Source organism: Sciurus carolinensis, chromosome 3 (genome assembly GCF_902686445.1).
Source record: "Sciurus carolinensis chromosome 3, mSciCar1.2, whole genome shotgun sequence".
Taxonomy (NCBI): Eukaryota; Metazoa; Chordata; class Mammalia; order Rodentia; family Sciuridae; genus Sciurus; species Sciurus carolinensis.
The window spans coordinates 24820315-24843519 of NC_062215.1; the positions used below are offsets into that span (position 1 = coordinate 24820315).

At 45.4% G+C, this 23205-nt stretch overlaps 1 protein-coding gene across 3 annotated transcripts in view; it reads right to left on the minus strand.

Moving 5' to 3' along the window:
- Positions 1-23205, minus strand: part of Ttll6 (tubulin tyrosine ligase like 6) — a 36640-nt gene that overhangs the window by 11440 nt on the left and 1995 nt on the right. The window contains exons 2-13 of one of the 3 annotated variants that reach the window (XM_047545613.1): positions 18315-18530; positions 17320-17357; positions 16237-16355; positions 15861-15991; positions 14191-14347; positions 13218-13361; positions 12525-12610; positions 8031-8256; positions 6559-6734; positions 4246-4434; positions 3164-3344; positions 1950-2228 (exon numbers count right to left, since the gene is read on the minus strand). In XM_047545613.1, the coding sequence (XP_047401569.1) occupies positions 1950-2228; positions 3164-3344; positions 4246-4434; positions 6559-6734; positions 8031-8256; positions 12525-12610; positions 13218-13361; positions 14191-14347; positions 15861-15991; positions 16237-16355; positions 17320-17357; positions 18315-18487 (1899 nt within the window). In that variant the 5' untranslated portion in view covers positions 18488-18530. Of the gene's footprint in view, positions 1-1949; positions 2229-3163; positions 3345-4245; positions 4435-6558; positions 6735-8030; positions 8257-12524; positions 12611-13217; positions 13362-14190; positions 14383-15860; positions 15992-16236; positions 16356-17319; positions 17361-18314; positions 18531-23205 lie in introns of those variants that run through there. The other 2 variants (XM_047545614.1, XM_047545615.1) reach the window with 2 other exon arrangements.

Sequence of the window (23205 nt, forward strand, 5' to 3'; positions counted from 1 at the left end):
ATTAATATTTTTATTTGAATTATATTGATGCTGTAATTTCAGCTTTGTTCTGTTATTGCAGAAGATTTGTAAGTGCACTCATCCTTTCTAATCCTAGGGGAATTTGTTCTAGGACCACTCTGCCTCATGGATACCAAAATCCAAAGATGCTCAAGTCCCTTATATAAAATGAAGTAGCCAGGCACAGTAGCATGCTTGTAGTACCAGTTGCTTGGAAGGTTGAGGCAGGAGGATTGCAAGTTTGAAACCAGCCTGGACAACTTAGTGAGATCTTGTTTAAAAATAAAATAAAAAGGGCTCAGGATGTAGTCCAGTGGTAAAGTGCCCCTGAGTTTAATCCCCAGTACTGCAAATAAATACATAAATAGGGTCAGGATATAGCCCAGTAGTAGAGTGCCCCTTGGTTCAATCCCAGGACTGTACTCAATCAATCAATCAGAGTAGAATTTGCATATAACTTACATGCATACTCCCGTATACTTTAAATAATCTCTAGATTACTTATAAAACCTAATACAATTGAAAAGCTATGCAAATAGTTATTACACCGTACTGTTTAGGAAATAATAAATCTGCATGTTGAGTACAGATACAATTAAAAATTTTTTTCTTTGATTTGCAGTTGATTGAATCTGTGGATGCAGAACCTGTGAAGACAGAGAGCTGATTGTATAAAGGTCTTATTTCTAGTTTTATGCTTGTATATGTTTGTGAAAAATTTTTTTGTAGATGGATCAGGTTGACCCTGAACTCCTGGGCCTGAACAATCCTTCTGCCTTAGCCTTCCAAGTAGCTGGGACTATAGGTGCATGCCACCCTTCACATATACAAGTAATTTAAACCTACAATGGGAGTATAGGAGTATTTTATTTTTTTCAAAATGTCCATGTAGCAAGGTGTGGTGGTAAATGCCTGTAATCCCAGTGACTTGAAGTTTGAGGCAGGAGGATCGCAAGTTTGAGGCCAGCTTGAGCAACTTGGTAAGATCCTGTCCTAAAATTAAAAATAAAAGAACCAGGGATGTAGCTCAGTGGTAGAACACTCCTGGGTTCAATCTCAGAACCACACACACACATAAAAGTGTACATACATTGATGGAATTTGAGAAACACCGTTCAGGTAGTATACTAAGTTGAAAAGTGTTCACCAAAATTCACATTCACCTGGAGCCTCAGAATGTGATCTTATTTGGAAATAGAATTACTGCAGATATAGTCAAGTTAAAAGGAAGTCATATTGGATTAGGGGAGCCTTAAATCCAGTGTCTGGTGTCCTTATAAGAAGACCATGTAGAACCAGGTGTGGTGATGCATTCCTGTGATCTCAGAGACTCAAGAGGCTGAGGCAGGAGAATTCCAAGTTTGCGGCCAGCCTTAGCAACTGTCTCAAAATAAAACATAGAAAGGACTGGGGATGTAGCTTAGTGGTAAAGGACCCCTGGTTTTAATCCCCAGTACCAAAAAAAAAGAAAGGAAGGAATGAAGGAAGGAAGGAAGGAAGGAAGGAAGGAAGGAAGGAAGGAAGGAAGGAAGGAGAAAGGGGTTGGGGATATAGCTCAGCTGGTATAGTGCTTGCCTTGCAAGCACAAGGCCCTGGGTTCAAATCCCAGCACTGCAAAAAAAAAAAAGAAGGTCATGCAGACATACACAGGAAAAAGGTACACAACAACAGCTGAGAGCGATGCTACCATAAACCAACAATTTCCAGCAACCATCAGATTCTAACAAGGAAGCTTGCTCTCTCTCTCTCTCTCTCTCTCTCTCTCTCTCTCTCTCTCTCACCTTCAGATGGAACCTATCCTGCAGACACCTTGCTTTTAGACTTCTAGAATCTAAAACTGTCAGAGAAGAAATTGTGCAGTTTTAAACCACCAGGTTCGTAGTGATTTGCCACAGCACCCAAGGAAACTTACAGGTTGTAACCTGCTAAGAACTTGGCCCTCTACTTACCATGGTACTAGTAAATATGTTCACATCATTGTCTGACTTGGCCATCTTGACTCTGGAATTGGTTTTACAGCAATCTAGCCCAGAGGAACTGAGTCTTAACCTCCTCAGGTCAGGTACAGAGCTGCAGTGTCTTGCAGAGGTAGGATTGCAGGGAGCAGAATCAATCTTCTTCTTTGGGGCCTCCTGGTCAAGGTTACTGTCTGTTTCATTCTTCTTTACATCTCTGACACTTAAAAGCAAGTCAGGTGTGCAGGACACTAGTGCCAATGGCCGGAAGTACTGGGAAGGAGGAAACCAAACACAGAGCCAGTGGGAACTCAGCTCTGGCCACTTCCAGATTCATCTGCACCCAAGGGTAGGTGCAAAGGAGATAAGGAGAAGGAAAGTAGTTGGTATCAAAGTCTCTCTAATCTGAGGATCTCAGCCCTGGAGTTCTGGGACCCTTAGAGGGCCCATGGAAGACTTCAGGGTATCTTTGAGCCACTTGAAACCACAGTTTTAAAATAGTGCATTACATACTTTACCACAAGAGATTCCAGAGTTTTTATCAGATTCTCCATGGGTCTGTGACCCTAAAGAAGTTTAAAAAAAAAAAAAAAAAAAAAACCCTCTACTGTAATTCTGTCTTTCCAGGTGAGTCTTTAAGATAAAGGAGATGGGCTGAAAAGTCATCTATCCACTGAGCTAGGAGAGAGTACTAGGTAGAGAAAACAGAAACCAGAAACTGAAATCATAGGGCAGCTCCCCACAAGCCTGGGGTTGAGCCACCCCATGCAGAGAGCAGGGGGGAAGGACCCTGCCATGATCAGTCATCCCTTACAGACTGTTCTGAGGGTCTTGCCCTCCAGAAGCTCTTCCCAGTGGCCCGTTGAATTAGGGCATTCCTACCCTAGCTGGAGTTGAGGACATGAGTACATGGGATCTGCTCTCTACATGGGATCAGCCCAGCTTCCCAGCCCAGCCTGTGTGCTCTTACTTCTAAGGCGGCAAAAAGAACAGATGAGTGAGAATCCTCTGTTGCCTGAATGAAATGATCCTCTGATGGGCACTCAGCTTTGTGTGACTGCCAGGTTCCCCTCCTGTGGCCCAGCCCTCCAAGTAGCCTGTCAGTATGTCTGGGCTCGGAGGAGTGGTCTCCGTGGAACCACCCCACAGACTGGCCCCAGTCTGGGAAGGGTGCTGGGTATGCGTGTTCCCCTCCCATCTGGGTTTACTTGTTTGGGGGTGTGGGTGGTGGTCTTGCATTTCTGTCGTTGTTTTTTCCACTGGTTCTTGGTGCTCTTGCCCTTTGCTTGATCACTGGTTGACTCTGACTCTCCCTGTATCTCCACCTTCTTTTCTTTCATTTGGAAGGATTGTTTCTCCTGCTTCAGTCTCAGCTCCTGGATGAGTTGCCTGCCCATTGAGGAACAAGTGATTGTCACAGAGGTTAGGGATGGGTGGTGAAGGCAGGCATCCTCCTTGGGGGATAGACAAGTTAGGATGGAGAGAGAGGCAGAGTGCCCCCACATCCCTTCCCCAGTGTGTCCGGTCTGCACAAGTGACTGATGGTCAGAAGGCGAGGTGGTAAAGAAAGGAGTCAACCCTCCAACCATCCTGTCTGGGGAAATGGCATCATTTCAAGGAGAAATGTGCAGTAAAGGGAGTTATGTCCCATTCCACCGCAACCCCATCTCCTCCCTACTTCCCAATAGGCCAGGCTGAATCCATGGTAGGTGCTGGGAAGAGGGTCTGGGTGGGAAGCTAAAACCAGGGGCTCCCATTTTGGACCATTTCATATGCTGAGTTCTTGGCCAATGGATCAGGAGAATGCTCTAAAGGTGATACAAGATAGTGGAAATAATTTGGTCTCATGAGTCAGGTAACAGGGTAGTTCTAGTCCCTCTCCTGATATTATCTTGTTATGTGATTCCCCTCTCTGATTTGACATCCCCTTCCATAAAATGAGGTAGTTGGGGGGGACTAGATTCAACGGGACAATCTCCTTCCAGCCCTTAGATTGTACACCTGTGTGAATCCATGAAGCAACTCTGAGGAGGAGTGCATCCTGGAATGGGGTGGGGGTGTCTGTCTCTGTGGTCAGTTTCTAGAAACAGTCACCGATCTACTTAATACCCCACACTAGGGAACCTTCCAATTTATGCTCCTTGTGAGACCAGACCAAATGTTCCCCAAGCAACTTCAAGGTTGGGAATTGATGCTCAGTGACTTTCCCTACCATACCAGGCCAACTGCCCAGCAGGTCAAGCACGATCCCCAGAACACGCCGCCCACCTCATCCCGGGAGCCTTCCTACCGGGCATACACCTCGCGAGCCCTGGAAGCAGCGGTATCCTGGAAGATGGAGCTATTGTGCTGGAAAAACTTGTCATACTTCTCCAAATTCAGACTGGGATAAATAAGTCGGAACCCACCACAATTTTCCCTCTCATATTTCTCTGTTTTCTGTAACCGCACTGCCTGGAAACACTTGGCTTCCTCAATCCTGTTGGGATGCAGAACACAGGGATACAGTTAAGTTTTCTTGGAAAGGACATGTCCAAGCTGGATTCATTTAGGGCCAGAGGGAGACCTTGCACATAATAGTGGTTAATCAGTATTTGTTAAATAAAAGCAAAAATGTTTCCTGGAAAGGAGATTCTAGCCCTTCTGGGACAGCCAGTGTCACAATGTACTAAGAGCTGTTTAGAAGAGTCTTTTTGACAGCTCACCAAATTCTCTCCCCTTACAATTAAACCCATTTCCCCCTTGGCTTCGTCTGACTGGGCAGACTGTCGCCACCTTCCCATTCACTCCCCTTATTACTCTTCTCTGGAGAATGGCAGCTTGTGTCTTGCTAAATTTGAGGGCTTCTTGGGTGAGCTTAAGGAGCTTGTATGAACTGTAATGATCTCATCCTTCCTTATAGCCCCTTGAGGGGGTGGAGGTCAGGTAGGGAGGCATGATAAGTCCCCACTACAGCACAGGAACCAAGAGCCACTGAGAGATCCAAGTAATGAAAAGGAGACGGATGCAGAGGAGACCCTCAGTGTGATGTGTGTGATGGGGTGATGTGGTCTCTTCAAAGAGTCGAGACCAGTGCAGTGGAAAGGTGCATCCCAGCTGGCACACCCACTGGGCCCTGGATCCTGAGCAGTCACCAGTCAGGTGATCTCGTGCAAGTCAGTTCCCCTTCCAGAGTCTTGGTTTCTTCTGCTTCAAGAACAGCACCACACCACACTCCATTCCACCTCCCTCCCTACGGGGGAGACAGTACATATTAAAGTGCCTGAGAAGCACAGTGCCATCTGGACACCATTGCAACTTCTTGCCCCAGTTCCAGAAACTCAGGGCTAGGTTGGCTCCGTTTCTGAGAAGGACAGCAGGTGGAGGTGGGGGAGGGTTCTTACTGGGATCTGAAAAGCAACCAGGGCACCTCCTGGACCAGCCTGAGAGTCTTAAGATACCAGAACCACTCTGCAGAATGAAGGCCCCAGTGACAGGCAAATGACACCCCTCAGGAAGCAGGAGACATTAGCTCCTGCCAACATAGTGACATAGAATAGGACTGACGAACTTTTCATTTTTGTAAAAATACAATATTGATTTTATTTTTTATATTGGTAATCCCTAAATCTTCACATATTAATCAATTCATATCCATTATATATAGTTACTTACATGTGTAACTTAATCTCCTATTTTTAGGAACAAAGACTATTCACAATCAAACTGTTTGAACTACCATATTCTGCAACTAAGAACCCACTTTCCAGTCAGGTGCAGTGGCATATATTTGTAATCTCAGTGGCTCAGGAGGCTGAGGCAGGAGGATCGCAAGTTCAAAGCCAGCCTCAGCAATTTAGAGAGGCCCTAAGTAACTTAGCGAGACCCCATCTCAAAATAAAATAAAATATGAAAAAGTGCTGGGGATGTGAATCAATGAAGCATCCCTGGGTTCAATTCCTGGTACAAAAAACAAAAACTCTCACTTTCCAAATAGGATCATAATTTCATAATTTGCTAGAAATAATCCACCCCTTTCCCTACCAACTCCAGGCAAGAGTCTTCTCGTTTCTAAGTTTTCTTTTCTTTTTCCTTTTTTTTTTTCCAGTACTGGGAATCAAACCCAGTGCCTAGTACTTGCAACCACTGAGCCTCACCCCACCTCCCAGGCAAAATGTTTGATAGCCTCTAAAAAATTATGGTGCCAGGCACTTTACTAAGACTTTACATGAGCAATCTTATTTAATTCCCCCATCAGGCCAAGTGTGGTGATGCCCACCTGTAATCCCAGCTACTGAGGAGGCTGAAGCAGGAAGACTGCAAGTTCAAGACCAGCCTAAGAAACTTAGTGAGACTCTGTCTCAAAATAAAAGATTAAAAGAGTTGGAGATTTGGCTCAATGGTAGAGTAACCCTGGGGTCAATTTCCAGCACCCCTCAAAAAATGTTTTAATGAAATTATGTATCACTAGCTCCATTTCACAGAAAGATCACTGAGGCTCAAAGAAGTGATAGCAAGACCACATAACGAGCAGGATGTTGTAACTTGGACCAGGACAGTCAGTCTTACTGAGAGCAGGGAAGTGAGAAAATGAGGCCTCTGGGGTCAGATGGTGCTGCTGTACCTGACCTCCCGGGAAGGACACTGCTGCAGGAACCGCCCCCTCTGTCTCTCCTCCTCCAAAACTTTCTTTTTGTCACAACTTTCCAGGTTGATCAGTACCAAGGTGTCGTACAGCAGACTGTCTTTCACCTCTTTATCCAACCGGGAGTCAGTGGAGAAGCTCGGAGAGTGGTTGACCTGTGAGGGCAAGGTGACAGCTGGGGACAGGGCTATCCAGGGCAAAAGCAAGGGGTAAAGCAGATGCCACCTCCGGGTGCTGCCAAATCCACCTCAGGGCCCTGGCTACCCAGACCACTGGAAGAGAGAGTTGAGAAAGAGTCTGTACCAGAGACACAGTGAAGAAAACAGGAAGTAGAACACCCTCTAGATTAGCCAGTTCCATCTCAGTCCTTTCTCCTCTGAAAGCATGAGGGGTGCCCCCTTTTTGGTTCCCCCTCATCTGGTATGTGCTTGTTCTTTTACATGCATAATGTGCAAAATAAGAGGAAGGGTCCAAAGGATTAACTTGGAGGTAGGAAAAAGAAAAGAGGGACACTCTGGAGTCTAATCAGGCTGAGGAAGAGAATAAATGGGAGGAGAGGGAGGACTTATTCCTGCCCACAGTAAAGTCCCTATTGTTCAGAGGCAGTGGGTGTCATTTGTGAATTTCTAACAGTTTTGAAAGGCTTGCTCCTGCTGGTTCATTGTATTCTTGGGGTAAGAGCTCTAAATGACCATCTCTCCATTTCCCTCACACCTGAAAACATGAGTGAAGGAAGGGAAAATCCTGAGGAATCCAATCTACAATTCTGAATTCTCCACTCTGAAGTGACTGGCACCCGTACCTGGCACTAGCACCTCTGATGTCACTTCACATGCACACTTTGCTCTTCATCATTCATGCTGAATGATGACACCTGAGAGGGCTCCTGAGGACCAGTCCAAACAGGAAGAGAGACAGCAACTTGGAAAGATTCTCTTCCTCCTCCTACTCCCCCATGGGTCTTGGGAAGGCAGGAAACTCATTGAGTGTCTCTCACACCCATTCCTATGGCAGCGGACACCAGTCTGCTCTGCTGGTGCTTAGAACTGAGTGATGCAGTCCCCTGAGAGCCAAGAGAGTCAGCTTTCATCTGATACTTGGCATCGTCCACCCAGTTTTGATGAAGAACACTCCCTTTCTGGGAGAGGACTCTGTTTCAAAAGGTAGAATTATCTTTAGAATCACTCTGTAGCTAACATTGGCAGCAAGTCCATTTGCAAGTCTGGCTGGACCTCAAAGGCACAAGGAATCCTCTAATTCCCAGCCGTCTACCCCCCTCTGGTGGCCACTTCTCAGCTAAGAGGGAAGCCCCACAGGCAGCAAGCACCATGAGAGGAAGTGGCAGGGGAAGTCGATTAAAACAATCCAGGTGAGTCAGGAGGGAGGAGTTCCTGAAACTGGCTGACTCTAGTAACAGGGCACAGTTTTCACCCCTGCCTGAACTTCCCTACCTCCAGCAGCCAGGGTTTGAGTTTGTGGTCCAACAAGATGTCGAAGCCCAGGATTTCAAAGCAGGCGCTGTTAAGTGTGTGGCTGGGGAAGCAGGTTTGGTAGTTATGCTTGATGATTGGGTAAGCCGAGATGATTGTCTTGATGATGACATCCTCGATAGCCCTCCATATCTGTCCCACGTTGAAGCCCTGGTTCTCCATGTACGTGTTGAAGGTAGAGAGTTTCCTGGAAGGGAACCACAGGCCACCAGGCAGGGCCATTGAAGGTCATGGCATTCTGAAAACCAGAAACTTCTGGAGAAGATAACGCTCTCAAATGAACACCCGGGATCCAGGGTGACAACAGTGCTGGCTCAGCATGGGAGGGAGCCTGCAGGAGTCATAGGGCCACACCTCTCAGGTCTCCAGAGCCCTGGGGTAGGGACAGATACATAGTCAAATAACACATGGCCTGAGCACTTTCACTGTGGTCTAGAAGACATCTGTGAGTTGGGAAAGGGGCTGGATATCTGGGTGGAAAGATTAATGGATGGGAATCAGGTGTGGTGGCACATGCCTATAACAGCATATCCGGAGGCTGAGGCAAGTGTGAGGCCAGCCTCAGCAACTTAGTGAGGCCCTAAGCAACTTAGTGAGACCCTATCTCAAAATAAAAAGTAAAAAGGGGGCTGGGGTTGTGGCTCAGTGGTAGAGCACTTGCCTAGCATGTGTGAGTCACTGGGTTCGATTCTCAGCACCACATATAAATAAATGAATAAAGGTCCATCGATAACTAAAAAAAAATTTAAAAACACAAAAAGTAAAAAGGGCTTGGGATGTGGCTCAGTGCCCCTAGGTTCAATTCCCAGTACAGGAGGAAAAATGATTAATGGATGGGGAAAAAATTAGAAATTTAAAAACACCCTATATCATGGTTGTGCTTGGGCAGCAAGGGTTTCTCTACCTCTGGTGCTCTTTAGAACCACTTGGGGAGTCTTTTCAGAAGACTGATAACTTGGTTCCACCTCAATCATCTGACAGGATTTGGGGAACACTGAAAACAGAGAAATCTTTTTTCAGAACTGCCCACAAGGAAAAGGCAGCCCCAGAAGGTTTCCACAAGGTTACCAATGGTCCCAGGCAAACTGGACTGTCCCAATTTTTGAACAAAGAAGCCCCACATTCCAGGAAACCTCAGTCACAGGTGTACCAATATGGCTGTTTACCCAATTGCTGAGGAAATCAGGAAACTCTCTACCAGAGATGTCCATGAGGACATTTCTGAGTGGATGGTCCAGTTAGCTCTGAGCTGGTAAGTACAGAGAGAGGATGAATCTAATAGATCCTAGAGGCAGTGGTGGGGTGGACGCTCACCCTCTCACACTAATGAACCTGCACGTGCCCAGAGAACGAAAGTGGAAGCGTAAATACAGAAGGAGAAGAGGGAAGAGAATGGAGGAGAGATCGATGAAGACCAGAGACATGGCTCACCCGGGCAGTTCAAAAGGCTCACTGGAGCCCAAATGAAGTGATCAGAAAGGGAGGAAGCAGTTCTGCCAGTCGATGAGCATCTGCTAAGGGCCTGCTATCCACGCAAAGCTTGACGAAATGAGGAGATACCAAGAAACCACCATCTCTGCCATGGGAAGCCCAACCATTTGGGAAATCAACACACATATGAAACAACTAAGAGTGCATTTATATAAAGACAGAAAAGGAAAGGCCACTGTAAGCAGAGACCACCTCCTCTACCTGCCATTGTCAGGGAATGAAGTGGTGCACATAAGTGGATTTTTCCAGATCATTTGAAGTCAGTCCTTTTAGGTGGAAAAAAAATGTATTTATTTTGCCTAATTGGGATATAAATTTTCCTGAAATAGATCATGTACTTCCCTGACTTCTTACAAACATAACATAACCTTTTTTGATGTCTCAGGGTCCATCACAAGTATATATTATTGTATAATTTCACAAGGGCCCGTGATTAGTGAATTCACTTCAACAATAGCTATGTGTCAATGCAAGGAAAAGGAAGAGAATTGGTGTCTGCCCGAGTTCTGTAAGGTTTGCAATTCTGTCCTCTCTTTCACTGATGGAGGACTTTTCTGGTTGAATTTGCACCTCAGTCAGGGGGACTAAACAAGGGGTTTAACAGTTGGCCTTAGCTGCCAACTTTGGGACAGGGAGACAGCATGAGGAGTAGGTTGTCCCAGAAGATGGAGAGGAACTTGGTGCAGTGGCAAACGCCTGTATTCCAGCAACTTGGGAGGCTAAAGCAAGAAAATTGCAAGTTTGAAGTCTGTCTAAAAAATAAAAAGAGCTGGGATGTAGGTCAGTGGTAGTGACCCCTGGGTTCAATTCCCAGTAGAAAGAGAGAGAGAGAGAGAGAGAGAGAGAGAGAGAGAGAGAGAGAGAGAAGGGAGGAAGGGGAGGGGAGGGGAGGGGAGGAGAAGGGAAGGGGGGGGAGGGAAGGAAGGAAGGAAGGAAGGAAGGAAGGAAGGAAGGAAGGAAGGAAGGAGTGAGTGAGTGAGTGAAGGGAGGGAGGGAGGAGATGGGAAGGAGAAAGAGGAAGAAACAAAGGAAAAATTTGGGAAAGAATGAACAAAGAACTCTACCTGCCAATATGGGAAGCACACCAAAGACCAGGATATGCTGTGGTTTCTGTCCCCCCAAAATTCATGTGCTGTGAACTCACCCCCAACGCAGCAGTTTGAGAGATGATTAGGTCATGAGGGTTCCGTCCTCAAGAATGGATTAATCCATTAATTATAAGAGAAGTGACTTCGTTGTAAAAGCAAGCTCTCTCCGGCATACTTGTTGAGGAGCTGGGCTGCCAGGGCAGCGGGGCTGAGCCAAGACAGGGCCATGGGGGCAGAAGGCTGCTCCACAGAGAGGGCACATGGAGAACAGAGGGCAAGAGAGAGGGGAAGAGGAGGGAACTAGACAGCAGAAGGATATTTGAGGGTTGCAGGTGTGACTCTGTGGTAGAGCACTTGCCTAGTGTGCATGAGGTCCTGGGTTCCATCCCCAGCACAAATAAATAAATGAAAGAAAGAAAGAAAGAAAGAAAAGAGAATAACACTGGATGTCTTAGCTCTGTGCCCAAAAACTCTGCCTTGATCATGGCCTGAGGGCCTGAGGTCTGTTATTGGAATATCAATTCTCATAAAAGGGAATTGAGGGCCTTGAGACTAAGGAAAAACAACAGTAACCAGAGCGCTGTACTGCCAACGAGTCATGTGAGTCTCTCAGGGGCCCTGTGAGGTGGGCAGAAGAGGGCAGGTGGTTCATGGCCCTCATCTTACAGACCCAGAAATGAAGGCTCAGAGAGATGAAGTAACTTGGCCAAGCTTCTCTGCTGGCAAGGGGCAGAGCAGGGATGAGAAGCCAGACCTCTCTGAGCACTGATGCTGAACATGCACCAACGTAGGAGGCTCCACTGGCAACCAAAGTTTGGGTGGGGACACAGACAATACAGACGAGCTGACGTCCTCTGAAAAGCAGGGAGATTGCCTCCTCCCAGCCTGACACATCCACTCCCGCAGGCTTAACCTAGAGATTTTCCATGTGCTGAAATGCCACATGTTTCTCTGTTGCTCTGACACCAAATGGACTGCCTTTTCCTCAATCCTTCCTCAGAGAGCTGGTGCAGGAAAGAGTGTGAGCCTCAGAGCCTGACAGACCCAGCTTCTGGGCCCATGCTAGCTATTCAGAGTTGGGTGACCTTGGGCAACTTAACCTCACAGAGACTCAGTTTCCTCATCTGCAAAATGGAGATGACACCTAATTCACAGTTCTCCACCTAGAAAGGGCGGATGGTAATACCTTTGCCATAGCATTGTGGTGAAAATTCAAGAACAAAAACTGCACACAGGTGCGGGGCACAGCACCTCTGAGGCCCCCAGAAGTATCTGCTCCTTTCCTTTTCCCCTCTGCCTGGCCAAACTAGGTTCCTCAGTCTCCCTTTTTTCTTAAAACTCAAGTGAGAGCTGTTTGGACTCAAACTCAAATACAAATGGAAAAGCTGCTCGTGATGAGACTCATAAATTCCTTTCTTGTCCCCCCTTCTGGGGGATCTTAAAGCCAGCTAGCCACACGTCATGTGGCACCAGGGCATCATGACACATCACTTGAGAATCTCTAATGGAGCAACACCCCAGGGAACCACAGACCAAGAAACCACAACCTGGCAAGGCCTTCTCAAATGGCAGACTTGCAATCAATAAACGTCTGTTGATTTGGAAATGTCAGAAGGGCAACTGTAACAAGGCTATGTTTTGGTGTGTGTATCTATTCTGCTGGGGAAACCGTTCATGTTTATCTCTCCTCCTCCCAGCCTCCTAGGGTTTACGATGTGGCCTCCTTTTAATGATTAACAGTCCAGAGAGCTGAGATGAGTTCTGGATTGAGAGGCAAAGTCTCTTCTGAGATCACGTGACCCAAGATGGAAACACTGACAGAGACTGACAGGATTTGGGTAGAATCCTGGAAAGGCGAGTAAAGCCGCTCCCTTACCTCTTGCTGCCAGAGTAAGCATCTTGAATGAAGTTGGAACTGTGCTTATTAATGGAATAATTAGTCAGGTGCATGCAAATATCATCCTGGGGAAAGAGAACACAAGATGCGGGGGTCAAGCCGAAGTGAAGGCCTCCTACATTCTCTCTGTGCCCTCCCATGGCCCGTGGGGATTAACTGAATGGAAAAGACAGGGAAGTCTTAGGGTGTACTTTAACTGGCAAAACAAAGGCAGTAAAAAAAGGGAATCTTAGAGCTTAGGGTGTAAGAACTTCAGCTCTCCTGAGATCAAGTGCAGTCTTGCCTGAGGGAAACTTCAGGAGTCCTAGGGGACTCAGAGAAGATGGATGGCAGGATAGCTCCCCCATGGTCTTTTCTCCTTGAGCACTGTGGATCTGGTGTTAGGGACAGGGAGACTTGGCCACAAGCCCCAGACACACCTCTTGCTAGCTGTGTGACCTTGGACAAGTCCCTTATACTCTCTGGGTTTTAATTTCCCTCTCTGTAAAAAGGAATAATAATCCCTATGTCTGAGGGCTCCTGGGAGGGTTTAGACTAAACGACATATGCAACCTGGCACACAGTGCTCAACAAATGACGGCCAGATCCACGAAGTCTTGAGGAAGGGTATTTAAGCAGGATTTGTTATCATGCTAAGGGTGGGGTGGGGGGCATCATGTCCCCTCAGCTCACCAGGTTGTCTGTGCAGGGGTAGGAGTAACAAGTGGTAGCAAAGCGGACCAGTCCTTCATTGTACACAAAAATCCTGAGAGGGTCACAGGATGTCACCAGTACATAAATCCGTAGGTCAAACTTGAATCCATCAATGATAAAGGGCTGGGAGGAGAGAAGTCACACAAGCACCAGAGGAGAAATTCATATAAAAATCGCAAGCCCCCATCTCGTTCTCACGGAGTCAGTCCAACATTGTCTAGTGTTGCCAAGTGAAGGCTTGGCCAGGGCTGGGGAGCAAGATAAGGAGACTTGGCTCTGTGACCTGACATGTGACCTTGAGGAGATCACCAAACCACACTGCCTTGGTTTCCTGATCTCTTCATTGGCACAAACAACTACAACCAAGAGATATCTTGGCAACTAAACAAAGTAATGGTAAAAGTCCTTTGATGAGAGGACATATGGTCCTCATCCAGGACTGGGTTATGCTGGTGGTTCTGTTAGAGATTTCCTGAAATGCATAATCTATCTCCTGGTCATTTTGCCTTGGGTGGAGGGGTGCAGTGCTTCTCTCTCTACTCACACTTCTAGAGGGTTCCCTCCCGGCAGCAGGTCACGATTCTGACCTCTGGCCCTCAGTCAGGGAGGGAATCTGTTTACCATGAATCCCTCCAGGATGAGTCCCTTCTCCCAAATAAGGAAGGGTCTCCACAAACTAAGGTGGTCTCCCAGTTGTCATCTGTTTGAGCAAAGGGACTAGTCTGGTGGGGTCAGACCAACAGACAAGTGCATGCGGGAGAGGAACACTCTGGCCCAGGCACATGGCAGCACCTCTGGTCAGGAAATTTGGTCTGACAAAGTCTAAGACAGAAGACAGGCTCAGCTTCATCCCCACCTCCACCCTCCATTGACTCATTTCACATTCTATCCAGTGGAGCTAGAGCCCAAGGCTGCTAGGGGCAATAAATAAATAATCACAATAAAGAAGTACCTTTGAAATATAGAGCTGACAGATCATATCCTCCCCTGGTTTGATTTCTTTCACAGTCCGGGTAATGAATATACCTCTCCCTTGGCAACCTGAGTCTGGCTTACAAATGTATGTCTTATTTTTTCTTGATCTGCCGTACGTCTGCAAATCTCCCCAGCTACCAGGCAAGGAAGGAACGAGATACACCATTAGCTGGAGAGCAATGAAAAGGAAGGTCAGTTCCATATGAAACAAAAAACTGAAGAGTAAAGCTATCTGATGTGACAAATCCTGGCATTGATAGACAGATGCCCAGAGGTCAGCAGTGGGAGAGAGAGTAGAATCGACAAAGCGAAGCGTGTGTGTGGGCTTCGGAGGGAATTCAGGCCTGGATTCAAGCCCAGGCAACATCACTTACCAGTTGTGAACCCTTTGCAAGGATGTGATCTCTCTGGGTCTACACTTCATCATCTAGGCAAGATGGATAATGAAACCCATCTTGTGAAGTGGTTAATTAACATGACATAATGCAGCCAAGTGATGATCTGCGCTACCCACACAAAGGTGGCTATGACCCAGGTAGTTTGGCATTCAGGATTTACAGGTAGGAGATTTGGAGTTCTTGATCTGCTACAAGCCGTGACAAGTGGTATGACATTGAATCAGCTGGTCTCTTACCCTCTCTGGGCTTCAGTGTTTCATCTGTGATGCCGCCACTTCAGCCAGAGTAGGGAGGGGCAAATAAAACCTTTGAATGTGCTTTTAAGACAGTGTATTCTGAAGAAAGAAACTAAATTAATGGGTAATATGCCTCAGTCTTGCTGTACTTCTTGTTTTGCATTTTAGCTCAAAGGAACCCTTGTGATCCTTGGGAAAATCACTTAGCTACAATGTTCCTCAGTGGCCATGAAATCTGGAGGCTCCTGTTAACTGGACGGCACACACATTTCCTCCTAAGTTGCTGCTAAGCCCTGGAAGTTGTTCCAGACAAGCCTAAGGAAAGGTTGGGAACCCTGGAGCTGCTGGTTTGAAGAAGTCTTGGGAGGAGAGGGGAGGGTGGGATTCCTTTGCTGCCCTTTCCATCTGAGTGTAAAACAGACGGTGGCATTTCACACTACACCTGCCTTGCCTCAACCACTGGATTATACCCCTGCTTGTGCTCACGCCATCTCATGTTTCTCCAGTGACTTGGTGGTGGGGACCAGAGCATTTTACCTATCAGGAATGGAGGTCCACCTTTGAAAAGGATAAAATGAGAGCAGAAAAGGGCAAGGGTTGACTGCCCTGCATGGCACTGCATGGGACAGAGGCCAGGCAATCCTCCCTGCTCCTACCCTAAGTACTAACCACAACCCCACTATCTCCAGAGGAACTCCTGGTCCTAAAATATTCAGAAACTGCACAGTTTAAATGGTTGGAAGGAGTTCAAGATCAACATCTTTCAGGGTCAGAACAAACTCTCATCCAACTTCAGGTACAGGCTCCAAGGCACCCGGCCTTAATGGTCATCTCATTTTATAGGCAGAGCCCTGTGTTTTCTCAACCTTGGGACACACCCTTTATCCTTTCTCTTCCTGAACAGTATGGAGATGGGAGATCTTATGGGAAGGGAAAGTAGCAGCCAGAGAATCAGAGCAAGAGGGAAATGTAAACAGGGAGTGGGGAGGAGAAGAAAATATGGGGTCACTCACTCAGCAGGAAGACACCAGGTCTTAGGGAAAAAGTGGAAATCTTTAGGGAACATCTTCAACATGCGGCTCATATTCCTCGCCAGCAAGTCCTTTCTGCAGATTTCACTCATCCCAGGAAAGTGATTGATTTTCTACGAGGGAAGCAATAATTCATGAACAATGAGGGGACATGGGAGTACTTTGAGATTCCCCTCAGGAGGCAGTGATTTGAAATGGGGGCCCCACTGGACAGATGTGCTCTGTAGTACAAAGTAAGTCTGTAGGTCAGGGTTAGCCCAAAGACTGCGGGATCGCAATTTATGTTCAAAAAACAGGGCTATCAACTGCAGTAACGGCTGCCTCTTCTACAATGAGATCCCCAAATTGAGGAAAATACCTGGTAGCTCTTCACGTCCATCACCCGCTCCAGTGATACCGAGTAGTCCGTCCAGTAGAGAGTCCAGTCGTCATTATCACCTCCCTCTCGAAGGCCATACTGTTGGGCCACCCTACGCACTGCAGTGGAGTTGAAGAAAGAAATGACCTGTTAGCCCAGGAAGCAAAGGAGGAGCACAGGATGGGGAGGTTCCTTTTCTAGGTATTTCCAGATCAAGTTCTGGAAAAGAGAGCCCAGTTCCTTAGGACTGTAAGTCATCTTGCCCTGTCTGGATGTACCACTACCAAGCAAGGATCATGGAGAGTTGAAAGTTGTTGAAGAACACAGTCGGTGCAATGATTGCCACAAAAGGCTATCTGGGGTGAATGTTTGACCCGCCCTGGCTTTCTCTTGCCAGGAAGCAGACCTCTGGCTTTCTCCTAAACTCTAAGCCCTGAGTATTCAGGGAATATAAACCAAGACTTAACATCAAGCAGAGCTAAGCTTAATTAGTGAGGTAAATTGGCAGGAAAAAAATTTAGACAATGTATTTCAAAACCATATATACACTATCATATCTTTCTTTCCTGCCCCTATTAGTATTAATAGCTGGGAGCTAATTTCAACACAGGTCAGATGCCTTCCTTCCTAGGCCTAAGAAGGAAGAAGGGCCTGCAGTAACCAGGAGAGGATAAGAACAGCCCAGGGCGTTAGAATTTAAACTCAAATACAAAGGCAACAACCCTGTGCTCTGTAGTACAAAGTAAGTCTGTAGGTCAGGGTTAACCCAAAGACTGCAGGATCGCAATTTATGTTCAAAAAACAGGGCTATCGACTGCAGTAACGGCTGCCTCTTCTACAATGAGATCCCCAGTCACTATATTTAAGCATTACAGGTAGCCGAAGGACATGCCATTGGGCTCAAAACCCATAATTTTTCCAACCCTCTCAATAGTTTGTGGATCAGGAAGAACCAAGGAATGGGATTTGAAGACACCCCTTTTCCTCCTTAAGAATATCCTCAACATCAATAGTGATGCTTTTCATCCACGCAGCGGGGAATAGTAAGTCCCTGTTGCAGATCTTTTGAATTGAAATGCTCACCACTCTCATACCGGCAGCTGGATAGATTAATCACCAATCATCTGGAAAAGAGAAAAAGGAAAGCACAAGACAGAGACAGACTGCACCCAGAAACATCCTGTCCCAGATGGAGCTGCAGGAAGCCTAAGCTGAGCTGTCACACTAAGCCTGGTTCGACCATTCCCATCACTGAGGACATGAATGGGTAGAGTGGCAGAAAATATGGAATCAGAGTGCAGTTACTCTGTCCAAGTGGTACAAGTTCTGTATTGCAATTATATGAATTAATTATTGAATTATATTGAATTATAATATGAAGCTGCATGCTAGTTTTGCATACAGCTTCATATTAACACCATGGTCTTAGTCATTTTACTCCAGTGACCCACAGGGGACAGAAATTTAAAATATTTTTGGACAAAATACTTGTCTCTCTCTTCATCTTCTCCTTAAGGGAAGCTGTCAGTGAGAAAGCAGACAAACTTTCAGACATTAATCAGTCTGAATGGAGCAAGACATGGCAAAATATTAAACAAGAACTGGAATCCACAAGCTACAGTCAGATCCTAATAAAATAACATGATTCTCTTATATTTAAAATGCACTAAATTCTCAGAATAAGCACTTTCTTTTTTTCTTAATACCGTTATTTTATTTATTTTATGTGGTGCTGAGGATCAAACCCAGTGCCTCACACATGAGGCAAGAGCTCCATCACTGAACCACAACCCCTACCCAAATAAGCACTTTCTTATACTTATGCAAGGAAATTTTCTCTCTCCACCCATTTTTCCAAAGGAATTCTAAATATAAATAGAATGAAAATCAGGACAAGGTACAGTTTTACATATAATTATTTGATTCTATAAAACAGGCCATCTAAAGTGCCTTCTCTCTATGTGAACTGAAAGCAGAGTGATTTTGACATTTTCCTTTACTCTATCAGGTCCCCTTCCCTTCAGGTCCTTCCTGTTCTTACCAACATGGATCCCCTTTCCCCATCTTTCAATCCTAACCTCTTTTTCTTCCTCTTTTTCTTGCTTTGCTGATGGGCATCCTGGAGCCTCTTTTGTGTGTTCTCTCTCACAAAAGCCAGGGTGATGATTTCTTTTAGATCTTCTATGTTACTGTCCTCCCTCTCCTCGGAGTCTGCTCCTTCCTCACCTTCAGAAGTCAGGCACTGTAGCATCTTCCTGGCTTGGAAGGAGGCTCTGGGGAAATACCAGCTCCCCCTGGACAAAGAGCAAAAGGGAACGTACTTACACGGACCCACCTGCAGGGGGACCCCCTCCCTAGCGCATGTGGGTGGTGAACTAGAATTCCAAGACAAGGCAACAGGTGGTAGTTTATAAAATACCACCCAACCCACCTCCACAGTTGGTGCAAGCTCTGGGAAGGAGTTGATTTCACCTTTTGCCATTGACTATGTCCTTGGAGACTTAACCCAGCCAACCCTAGCTTTGGTCTTTGCCTCCTGGGGTTTTCCCGAGCAGGCTGAGATGCTGTGCATGGCACTACTTGGTAAACAATCTTATTATTAAAGTGAGTGAGTATCTGGAGACAGCTTCAGAACTAAGCCTGAAGCCTTCCTAGCTGAGGGAGCTTGTCCCTGAGGGTGCAGTGGAGGTGCATTTAAGTCTGTTAACTCTTTCAGGGTTACATCCAACTCCCCACATAGTAATCTTCAGGCCTGAAAATAAAGGCAACGATCACTCAAGAACTACAGGGCTAATTTGTAGCTGACTGTAAGAGTCAAGCCCAAGGTCAAATGCAGACCTTCAAGTACACCAACCACCGAAAAGTCTATGACATCCCCCTCACCATCCACTCCAAATTAAAAATAACACCAAAGCATAAAACACATAAAAGGAAGTACAGCAAAGTTCTCATCCTCCTTAACTGCATGAGACATCTTTGATGTTTGCTTGAATTTTCAAATATCACATTTTTAAAGTGGACTTTTAATGTTCCTGCTTCACTACTCCTTAGGAAAGTACTTAGTTTGCTTTTGGGTAACCCAGATATACCAGGCCCAATTAACATGAATTCCCTTACATCCAAGGCTCCTGTGGCCATAAGTCCATGTTTCCAGTGCTTTTTCTTCCTCTTTTTAATTCCTAAAATCCTGCCAAGCTCCTCACTGTTTTAGCCCTCTCTTTTGATACCCAGTTATTTTGCTATTTACTATCTGTTCCTCCTTCACACACTCTTTGGATTTCAAAAATATATATTTATTATATCGTATTATTATTGAAATAACATTAAAGGAGACTTTTAAAACGGGGTAGGGTGAACTGGGAATATAGTTCAGTAGTAGAGCACTTGCCTAGCATGCTGAAGGCCCTGGGTTCAACAATCCCCAGCACTGCAAACAAACATTTTAGAAATGGGGCATAGCAACTTTGACTTATCTGTGCCTTCTTTTATTCTTAACTTCTGAGCATAATTATTCTATTCATTTTTTAAAATCTTTTTTTAGTTGTAGATGGACACAATACCTTTATTTTATTTTTTTAATGTGGTGCTATGGATCGAACCCAGGGCCCCATGCGTGCCAGGTGAGCACCCCATCACTGAGCCATAACCCCAGTCCTATAGTCAATTTTACATCTGCTTTTTGTCCACATATCATACTGTAAACATCCTTCTAGTGGTGGCAAAGTTTGCAGGTTCCTAGTTTTTAACAGTTATGCAATATTCCATAGAAGGAATGTGCCTAAATTTAACCAACCATTGCCTTATTGTTGGAAATGTTAAGTTGCTTGTAATTTTTAATCTTATGTAAATAACTCTAAAATACACATTTTCAAGATGGGTTTGATGGTGCAAGTCTGTAGTCCCATCTACTAGGGTGGCTAAGGCATGAGGATTACTTGAGCCCAGAAGTTCAAAACTAGCCTGGGCAAAATAGTAAGATGTCAAAGGGGAAAAAACAAACAAACAAACAAAAACCCATACTTTTACAGAGAATCTTTTACTTCTTTGAGATTGTTTTCTTAAATTAATAACCAGAGATTATACTACTAACAAACAGGAAAATTATGTAGCTTCTGGTATACATATATTTTTTTCTTTTTTACCATGTTGTTTCCCAGAGGGATTTCAACAATTTTTTTCTAAGTATTACCAACAACATGCAATTACAGCAGGCTCAACAGAGGTACGCAATCTCTTGGGAATCACCTCCCCTCTGTACTTAAACTTGCTAATTCTAGACAATTCTTACACCCTACCACCATGTCTTTAACATTATTACACCCTTCTACCTCCCTCTGCCCTTTTCCCAAAGTTAATTTGGTGTCAGGGTGGGAGCTCTAACTAGGAAGGCTACCCATGAATATTTTAACAATAACCCTAATGTGGGAGAGTTCTTTGGGCTCTGCAAACAATTTTCATATGCATGCTCTCGTTGAATGCTTACAATCACCCCTGGAGAAAGACAGGCAGAATTATTACATGTACCAAGGATTGTCACTTGTTTTCTCTCTCTCACTGTCATTTGTACTCAAGTCCCTTTATGGTGACAGCAGAGCAGGGGAAAAAGAGTTGTGCTCTGGGCAACTGACATAAAACCTGAGCCTTGTAAGTCAGATTTCCTCAGTGACAGGGCATATTTTGGCGAAGTTCAAGAGAATTAACATGAATCTTGACCTTGGGCTGCTCCTTCCTTGCAGGTAAACGGCCAGCTCCACTCCCCTAACCTTCCACAACGGCTCCTGTTTACCAAGCCCTCAAGGAGGAGTGGCTCGTTTACCTAAAGGTTAATGTTAACTTGGGGAGAAACTGACCCTGAATTTGACCTCTAGAGTCGGAAAGTATCTTTGCCCTTTCAAATCCTTACCCAAGTGGTCAGAACAAGTCATGGCTGCTTATATTTGTCTGCCTAAAAGAGAAAAATAACCAAACAAACAAACAAAAAGGTCAAATGGCTTGTCCTTGTGTGGGAAGGACTCAGGCCCACAGAGCAAGAAACTAAGTCCGTGTACTTTGGGAGGAACAGGTTCACCATGGCATTCTTGCCTACATTCCCCTGTATTCTAGGCTGCTTATGACACAAGTGCCACCTGGGTGGCACATGAGACAGGTGCAAGATGGCAGACAACAGTTCTTGCCACATGTGATTATTTTTTACTTTGTCTTTCTCCCTCCCTTTCACTCTCCCTAGATTCCTCCTCCCTGTTTAATTTCTATGGCTGAAAACTGCTAGCTTCCCTCCAAAGGCTCCTGAAAGAATATCTCATTCAAAGGTTGCCTGCTGGAGACTCATCCTGAACCTAGCCTGCAGAAGCATTCACTTGGCCCAGCAGTATGTTGTTATTGCTATAGTTGATAGACGTAGTTGCCAAGCTGGGCATGTCTGGGATTTTGAACACATGTCTATCTGACTCCACAGCCTGTCTCTCCGCTGCACTCTGCTGTCTTTTCCTCTCCAATGATCACCCATAAATGTTGTAATCATAAAGTAACTGATTTCCTAGCTCCCAGATGCAGTCTTGGTGACTTTAGCCCCTTAAAATCAAATGTTTCAGTCTGGTGGTAGAGCTCAGCAGTAGAACATTTATTTAGCGTGCATGAGGCCCTAGGTTCAATCCCCAACATTGCCAAAAATAAATAAATAAATTGTCCCTACATCCCTTAAAGTCACTCCTTCTAAATTTCCACCTCCAATGAGAGGTTTAGATCTCCCCAGATTTGTCAAACCCTGGGAACAGCTCTGCCACTGCTGCTTTGTATTCATTTTCACTCTTTGTTCCCTTCTTTTCACCAATATCCACATTATACCAGGGCTCTTATTAGGGGTGTAATTAGAACATTTTCTAAGATATTATGGAATTCCTGAATATTAGATCTTGAAGGGACTTTGAAGAATGTTAGTTCAACCCATTTACTTTTTAGAGGAGGTTTTGAAATTTCCCCCATCCGCCTATATTGCCACCAGTCTAGACTAGGAAAGGGCATGTACACAGAGCTCGAGAGCAAGTTATTGGAGCCAGGAGCAACACCTCTGCTTCCTGCCCTGCCTAATTATCTTCTCATTGTGCTAGGACACTGGTAGGCATGATGGCACATGCCTGTAATTTCAATGGTTCAGGAGGCTGAGGCAGGAGGATTGTGAGTGCAAAGCCAGCCTTAGCAACTTAGCAAGGTCCTAAGTAATTTAACCAGAACCTGTCTCAAAAAAATAGGGGGAGGGGCTTGGAATGTGGCTCCATGGTTAAGCTCCCCACCCCAGGTTCAACCCCAGGTTTAAAAACATAATAATGTACAAGGACAGCAGGCAAAGTGGACTAAGTACTTTTGGAGAGTTTGAAAAGGAAGACTAAGAGCTTTGCTATCAATGTAACAAACAAAACATGTTCAGTTTTCCCTTTTTGTTTTTCTTTCTTTTCCCATTGCACACCCTTGGTATGGGGAACTGAACCCAAGAGTGTGCTGCCCCTGGATTACATCAACCATCACTTCTTATTTTTTATTTTGTGACAGGGTGTTGCTAAGTTGCCCAGGCTGGCCCAGTTTTTCTTAATGATGCAAGAAGCATTCAGTTCACCTTTCCAAATAGGATAGTTAAGGCAGTGAAAAAACACTGATGTTTCCTTCCTTTTACGGATGGGTTTGATCTTGAGATCTTTCAAACCAGAGGCTGTCAACTTCATTCCTAGTTGGGGAGAAGGAAAATACCCTTCATTGGCCACCAGGGGGAGGAATGGAGCACTGGGATGGTTCCAGACAAACTTGCTGCAGGTTATTTGGAAAAAACCCAGAGTCCATGTCTGGTTTCCACTCCTGAAGGACTATACTTGTTGACTACTCTTGTTTTCCCTGGGAAAATGTTCAGTGCTTTCTTCTGCCAAGACTGAATGCATAGAGGTGTCCGTTAAATGAGAGGAAAGAATAATTTGGTGGGTG